The sequence below is a fragment of the Elgaria multicarinata genome, chromosome 14, assembly GCF_023053635.1.
Source record: "Elgaria multicarinata webbii isolate HBS135686 ecotype San Diego chromosome 14, rElgMul1.1.pri, whole genome shotgun sequence".
NCBI lineage: Eukaryota > Metazoa > Chordata > Lepidosauria > Squamata > Anguidae > Elgaria > Elgaria multicarinata.
In genome coordinates this window covers 26,172,221-26,180,476 of record NC_086184.1, presented here as the reverse complement: position 1 = coordinate 26,180,476, position 8,256 = coordinate 26,172,221, and the positions used below count along the sequence as shown (strand labels likewise).

General features: G+C 40.7%; 1 protein-coding gene across 1 annotated transcript in view; it reads right to left on the bottom strand.

Moving 5' to 3' along the window:
• Positions 1-3,675: 3,675 nt before the first annotated feature.
• Positions 3,676-8,256, bottom strand: part of NFATC3 (nuclear factor of activated T cells 3) — a 62,299-nt gene continuing 57,718 nt past the window's right edge. The window contains exon 10 of the mRNA XM_063141307.1: positions 3,676-7,745. Coding sequence (XP_062997377.1) covers positions 7,624-7,745 — 122 coding nt within the window. The 3' untranslated portion in view covers positions 3,676-7,623. The remainder of the gene's footprint in view (positions 7,746-8,256) is intronic.

The following is an 8,256-nucleotide window of genomic DNA, read 5'->3' as shown; positions in this document are numbered from 1 at the left end:
GGGTTTAATGCACAAGATTTCATTTTTATTGCAACAGAAGTCCATTGCTTGTATGAACCTCCACACGTTGAGATGGCAGAGCACAAAATCACACTTGCTGCCCTCTCTTGCCCCACTTGCCCCACCCGGAAAGATTCAGTGCACTGATTATACCGGGTTCTAAATCACAAGGGAACCTACGTATAAATCACTCTCCCTCTTCAAACTTTCCCACTCGGTCTCGTACACTTAGCACACAACCAGTGATGGTGGGGCTCAACAGGCACTGCCCTGTTTATATGGAGCAGCTTCCCCCATCCTCATGCCTTCTGGAGGGTTTGAACTAACACTTCTCCGCATTCCTGACGATTGGCCATCCTGGCTGGGGCTGATGGGAGTTGAACTCAAAAACATCTGCAGGACACTGGGGTGGGGGATGCTGGTGTGGAAAATAATGCCAAATCTGACTGGACTAACACTTCTATGCCTCTCTTCAAGTGAGACAGGCTCTCAACTTCCATCTCATTTCTCCCCAGGCTTGCATCTGCGTTCTTGCACATCACTAAGGTCTACTCCACATCAGCCTTGGTGTGGCTCGAGGGAAACTGTAACCAAGATGAATAGGCACCTCCTCCGGGTACCTCCTCCAAGAGACTTGGAGTGTGGCAATGAGGGACATGGCCTTTTTGGTGGTGGCCCCGACTATAGAACGATCTCCCTGACGAGGCTCGCCTGGCACCAAGGCTGCTATCTTTCTGGCGCCAGGTTAAGACTTTCCTCTTTGCCCAGGCATATGGCGGCACATCTTAATCATCCACGTTTAGTTTTTTTAAGTTTTTAATACTTTATGTGTGTATGTTCTGTGTTTTAGAATTTTACATTTTGTATACTCGTTTTTCATCTTAATTTTAGAATCTCTGTAAACCGCCCAGAGAGCCCTGGCTATGGGGGCGGTATACAAGTGTAATAAATAAATAAATAAATCATAGAAATACTGGACATACTTTGAAGAGTGCCACTCAAGCAATAAAACAGAGTTGCTTACCTTGTTCATTGTTCTTTGAATGGGTTTTCATCTTCCGACTCTTAATACAAAGGTTTTAAAAATGAACCTTGATCTTACTTAGTACAATTGCCGGAATCCTTCTTCCCCTTCTCCCACTGGTGTGACAAAGGCTTCATTTTAGTATTTCCTTCAGAAAGCCATAATTTAGAGTTCCAGTGTATGTGGCACTTTTACAAAAGTAATGCAAATTACGGAGTTTACCAAAAAAACTAGGGCTATGGAAACTGGCTTTTTCACGTTTGGTTTGTCATTAGCTCAGGCTTGAAAGTAAGAGCTGGGTCCGATATATTCAGCAGAGCGCATTAGGGCCTTGTCTATGAAATTAAAATGATTTATGACCGTGGAGTTTTGAGCTAACCTTGATGCCAATTTGTCAATGGCATGTACTGAAACCCATATTGAAAAAATATGGGATAAACAAATGGTCAAAGAACACCTAATTTCCTTGAATGAGTTCAAATCTCCAGGGCCCGATGAACTGCATCCAAGAGTAATGAAGGAGCTAGCGGAAGAACTCTCAGAACCTTTGTCTATTATCTTTGCAAAATCATGGAAGACGGGTGAGGTGCCGGATGACTGGAGAAGGGCTAACGTTGTCCCTATCTTCAAAAAGGGCAAAAAGGAGGAACCTGGGAACTACAGACCAGTCAGTCTGACATCCATCCCTGGGAAAATTCTGGAGCAGATTATAAAGAAGTCAATCTGTAAACACCTTGAAATCAATGCAGTGATTACTAGAAGCCAACATGGATTTGTCAGGAACAAATCCTGTCAGACTAATTTGATCTCATTTTTTGATAGGATAACCTCCCTTGTGGACTGTGGGAATGCTGTGGATGTCATATATCTTGACTTCAGCAAAGCTTTTGACAAAGTACCACATGACATTCTGATTAACAAACTAGCTAAAAGTGGGCTAGATGGAACAACTATTAGGTGGATCCACAGTTGGCTACAGAATCAGACTCAAAGAGTACTTATCAATGGAACCTTCTCAAACTGGGGAGAGGCAACGAGTGGGGTGCCGCAGGGCTCAGTCCTGGGCCCAGTGCTCTTCAACATTTTTATTAATGATTTGGACGAGGAGGTGCAGGGAACGCTGATCAAATTTGCAGATGACACAAAATTGGGTGGGATAGCTAATACCCTGGAAGACAGAAACAAACTTCAAAGTGATCTTGATAGGCTGGAGTGCTGGGCTGAAAACAACAGAATGAAATTTAATAGGGATAAATGCCAAGTTCTACATTTAGGGAATAGAAACCAAATGCACAGTTACAAGATGGGGGACACTTGGCTCAGCAATACTACAAATGAGAAAGATCTTGGAATTGTTGTAGATCACAAGCTGAATATGAGCCAACAGTGCGATATGGCTGCAAGAAAGGCAAATGCTATTTTGGGCTGCATTAATAGAAGTATAGCTTCCAAATCACGTGAGGTACTGGTTCCTCTCTATTCGGCCCTGGTTAGGCCTCATCTAGAGTATTGCGTCCAGTTCTGGGCTCCACAATTCAAGAAGGACGCAGACAAGCTGGAGCGTGTTCAGAAGAGGGCAACCAGGATGATCAGAGGTCTAGAAACAAAGCCCTATGAAGAGAGACTGAAAGAACTGGGCATGTTTAGCCTGGAGAAGAGAAGATTGAGGGCAGACATGAGAGCAGTCTTCAAATACTTAAAAGGTTGTCACACAGAGGAGGGCCAGGATCTCTTCTCGATCCTCCCAGAGTGCAGGACACGGAATAACGGGCTCAAGTTAAAGGAAGCCAGATTCCGGCTGGACATCAGGAAAAACTTCCTGACTGTTAGAGCAGTGCGACAATGGAATCAGCTACCTAGGGAGGTTGTGGGCTCTCCCACACTAGAGGCTTTCAAGAGGCAGCTGGACAACCATCTGTCAGGGATGCTTTAGGGTGGATTCCTGCATTGAGCAGGGGGTTGGACTCGATGGCCTTGTAGGCCCCTTCCAACTCTGCTATTCTATGATTCTATGATTCTATGAAAACAAAACTCAATGTGCATTAGCCTTTTGAGTATTTGTAGCAAGGTTCTAAAAACGTCAATCTCGAAGGAATTCCCAAGGAAATAGTACCCATCCTCCAATGTGTCGAGTCTGTGGTTAGGATCCATGAACTGTATGGCCCATACAGTTGGGTCATTTTAAACATTGCCATAGCCATAGCTTATGGAATTGCAGCCCAAGGTGCTGTGTAAAGGGCAACATGTTCTGTTGTGGAATGGAAACTTAATTGGATATTTGCTATGTTTTTGTTGAAGATTATGTATAATTCTTAACCATGTTTTCACATACATAGAGACACACCTACTCACCCACTTGATATGCATGCATTGAAAATGATAGATTCTGATTTATGTAGTTAGATTTTTGTCTTTTTCTCCTGTTTTGTTTTGTAGAACGTTTACAAGAAAAGATTTATTTATTTATTTTTAAAAACTGCTGTGGAATAAACCACCCCAGAGTAGTTGGTCATCTCAATGGGTCGCAGAGGCAAATTTAAAATCTTCCAAGCACCAAGAAGGTCATGAGAAAAGTCTCATTCCCTCATACAAAACATGCTGGAGCAGGCAAAAGTCTCCCAAAATAGTACACACAGTTCAATGAAGACACATTTGTATGCATTTTCTTGTTTATTTCAACACTATGATTCAAGAGCCTAAAACGCATTTTTTCCCTTTGTATTTCTGCATGTAGCACTGCAATCATAACTTACAAAAGGTTTAATACACAAAATGTACATGAAATTACAATACAAGGCTCTGTAAACATCTAGAATGTAACCTTTAGTCTTAAATCATTATTGTCCCACATAGTTAAATATAAAACTTCAATTTGAACAATCTCCAAACCTCAAGGAATGACATTCATTCTGTGTATCAAAAATAGAGTTTTCCAAGATTTGTTTGCATCCCAACAAAATTTGTTATCTTCTTCTTTAATCTTTGGTTTATAAAGGATGGCAGTTCCATTTTTCTGATGAACAGTTTTATTACAATGAGTGCCAGATTGTGGTCAAACTTTGGTAAAACCAAACTACTTTTAAAGCCCATGTCAAATGAGCCATTGACTGCCCCTCATTTGATTTACAAAAGCCTCCAATCTTTCTGCAAAAGATGTTACTTTATTAATGCTTCCCATCATATTTTTTAAAAAATTGGACACCAGCGTAGAAAGTAATTGTAGATTTGGAGGCAAGAGAGGCTAGCAAAAGGTAGAAGCCAGTCACAGGCTGCTGCTGAAAATCGTAAGTTGCATAGTCCAATGGAGATCGTGTGCTTTTATATCCACTACATTACACATGATTAACAGTCTTATCTATAGCATCACACAAGCAAAAAAATAAAATTAAGACCCTTGTATTGAAGCTTTTACAAGGCAAATACAACCATTTTAGTACCCAAAGTCTATAATTTTGTTTTAAATAGGAAAGCATTTCTACATCTACAGGCATCAAGGTATTTAAAGGCATCAGAAGATTTTGTGAACAATCCACCAATTCCACTGCTGCAAAATCTCCATTCGTTTCAGTAGGCATTTACAAGGAGCTCCTACGCAAATCTTGCTGAGATGGAGAGAGGCTGTGAAGCTGCAGTGCGAGGTGGATTGCTCACTTAGTGCATAGCAACACGGGATTGTTTGGGTTCCCACATGTTAGGTACAATATAAATTCAAACTACTCAAGACGGTCTAGAAGGGAGAAGAGGCTGTACCACGCACCATCAAGGGGCATAAAAACCCACAGATTAGAGAAAGCTCTGAAATGCAAAATCTCCCTGCAACCATTGGTTACTGCAGAACCATTATAAGGAGCGAAAACTGTAATACAGCCACCATCACAAAGTATACATTAAAGGCTTCGGCTATTTAAAAAGGAGCAAAGTGCTACAGCGTAACTAGCCATACTTCAGCTTCTTTTAAAACGGTTTGAACACAGTGAACAGAAGACAGATTTACTTGCAAAGGAACACTAGAGGCCACCTTCTCCAAACAGCAGAACTGCCCCTTTGATGTCTAATAGTTACACATTGCAATTTTGTAATCACAGAAAAAATGAGAATGTTAAGTATCTCAGGAGCAAATGTAGATCTACCTGAGGGAGGGGAGCGGGGGGGGGGGGGGGGAGGGCGCAAAATGCTGCACCAACTTAGGAGCTACCAAAACGTCACATCCACCTGATTACAACATTCAAGGTAGCAGCTCATATGAAGGCAGATTCCTTTCCTGCTCTTGCGATGTAGATCCCAACAAAAAATCTACACATTTGTCTGGACAGTCATCTACTATTACCATGCTTAAATATTAATTCTGAACTTTACTGGAATCGTTTTGTTGTTCCTGAAAAGGACAGGCATAGTTTTCTGCTGAAGCTGAGCAAACACACCTGAACCTGCTATATTTCGTTTTTGCAATAGGGTAGTATGTAACTTGAAGAACAAAACGGTCTCTTCACAAGAGGGGAGCATACTTAAAACTCACTGAACTTCCTATTCATGTTTCCTGGAGAGTTCCCAGGATAGGCCTTACAGCCTCTGTCAGCAGGCTGGTGATAGCATGCGAGTAAAGAGCCCATCTTGCTTCTAACAAGGAATCAAAACATTGGATGTAATTAAGACTTATGTTGCAATGTAAATTAGCTAAAAACAACAAGAGGACAGTAGTTTAATCTCACCCTTATGGCTTTCAAAACAAAAGCACCCTTCTTAACGTTCATTCCAATTTGGAGTCTCCTATTCCGTTTGGTCAGCTAATTATTATTATTATTATTTATTTATATAGCACCATCAATGTACATGGTGCTGTACAGATAACACAGCTAAAGCTGAATAAGCTTGATTTTCAGTTTTAGTAGAAATATTAACTATACACAGAACAACAAAAATCAACTTTATCTACCGGGGATTCTCATCTTTAATGTTTGGATTCTGTATCAGACAAATTCTGTAATCAGAGAAGCCCCTATGAGTTATACCATTGTGTGAACCACAAACATGAAATGGTGCCACTTGGCAGTTTCAGTTGCACTCCTAATTTTTTTTTCCTATTCAGAGAGGCCTGACAATTCAAAGGCATAGTGTAAACATTATTCCTCGATGGTGTGGGCTACTGAAAGTACAATGGGAGATGCAGAAGGTCACAAACCCCGTTATTTTCAATGGTGCTTGCACAAGAGCTTATGGTGGATTGTGCCCCTGATCACTGCCAGTAAGCTGCCTTTATTAGCAGTGTTAAGAACACCTGTTACAGCATGAGGGCTTCAAGAATTGTTCAAAATCTGGAACATGTTCTACTGATTTATCAAAATCTATTACATTCCCTTTAGTATATACTCGGGCTACATAAAACATGGCTAGACAACTTGTGGCCTTCCAGGTGTTCTGGGCTACAACTTCCAACAGCCTTCATGACCATGGCCCATGGTGAGGAATGATGGGAGTTGTAGGCCAAAACATTTGAATGCCACAAGTTACCCATCCCTGTCTTAGAGGATGAACTCCTGTGAACAGAAGTGCCACAATGCCATCAGAAATATTTTAAGAAGCCAATTCAAGTAACAAGAGATATAAATCAGATTTATCTAACAGGAAAAAACCCCTACCTGAGGGATTTCAAGACAGTGTGGAGAAGCCTTGCTTAAAACAACTCTGACCAAAAGGTATCCTTATAGAGTATGGCTTTTGTATATATCCAAAAATCTTAATTTGCTTTCTTAAAAATGAGCATTTATAGAAAATGTTCTGAACAAGTAAAGCTGCTTCTGTTAAAGGGGGCCTGTACTAGCAAGGGGTATAAAGTTAAAAAAGTTAGATTTTGGAATGTCATTTCTATCCCAATATTTCCATGGTGGAATGGTCTCTTCGCAGCCTACCCAAAGGTTTCAATGTATGAAGAACACAGACCTACATTTGGCTTTGCTTCCTAAAAATCCGAAGAAAATGCTAATAATCTTCTATACGCAAGACTTCCAAAGGCATTGGCTTAAGATGACAGGTACGTTTGTGCCTCTGGAAGATTTCATTATAAAAAAGTTCTCTTTTAAACAATATAAGCTTAAAGGCTCTTCAAAAAGACCTCCTGCCCAAAGGTATACAAATTTATATTACAATCCTATTATCTCTTCTAAGGAAAAGCAGCATATGAAGATGTGTATTTAAAAAAAAACAACTCCCCACATTCAGTACTGTGCATATTGAGAGCAAAACTAAATTTCTCCATACAATTAAGCACTTAATATAAAAGAATTCTATTAAATGCACAAAACAAGCAAAGCTCATTGGTATTTTTTTTTTCAAGGTTAAAGTAGCTTGTGTCGCTTCTTTGTGTCCATTTTTACAAAGAATTTGTACAGCATCCTAAAAAGCTAAAATTAGACTGCTCTGTCCCTAAACTAGAAGTGTAACCCCTTCCCACCCTCCCAGAACAGCTCTGCAAGGATCCACTGTTCCAGATCATCAAGGCCACAAAGTCGGAAGCACGGTACATCTAAAGAGGGGGATGAAGCAGTATTCACAGGAAAAGTGCGAAGTTTTCTGGGTCACTTAAGTCATAAGCTTAGTTGCTACTAAACTCCATCCGATATTCCTGCCTCCAAAGATGCGGAACATGCGTGTGGAGAATGGATGGCTATTCCTCCTCCATGGGACACGGAGATCTGTGACATATCTCTTCCTATTATTTCATTCACTAAAGTGAGAGAGAGAGAGAGAAAGGATTAATGTATTTTTTATAGTTTTCATACATATTTTCTCAGTGGCACATTTTCTGAGCAATCCATATAGGATACTTAAGCCATGTCATATTAAATGAAGTTACAATCCTATAGGCTTAAAAATCTGAACAGTACAAGGCTTTTAAACATGCACAGTGAAACCAGGTTTCTATAAGCAGAATTTAAGACATTTTACCCAACTCTTCAAATGACAAGGCTCTCAGGGCAGCTTGAAGAATTAATGACAAATCAATAAAACAAGAGCCAACACCTCCCAATAAAAACAGCATTAAACACAGGCCACAGCTAGACCTAAGGTTTATCCTGGGATCATCCAGGGTTCGCCCCTGCCTGAGCACTGGATCCCCTGTGTGGAACCTAGGTGAACAGGTTTGACCCCTGGACGATCCAGGGATAAACCTTAGGTCTAGCTAGGGCCACAGTCTCCTCATGGGGCTTTGTTTCCAGACCCCTGATCATCCTCGT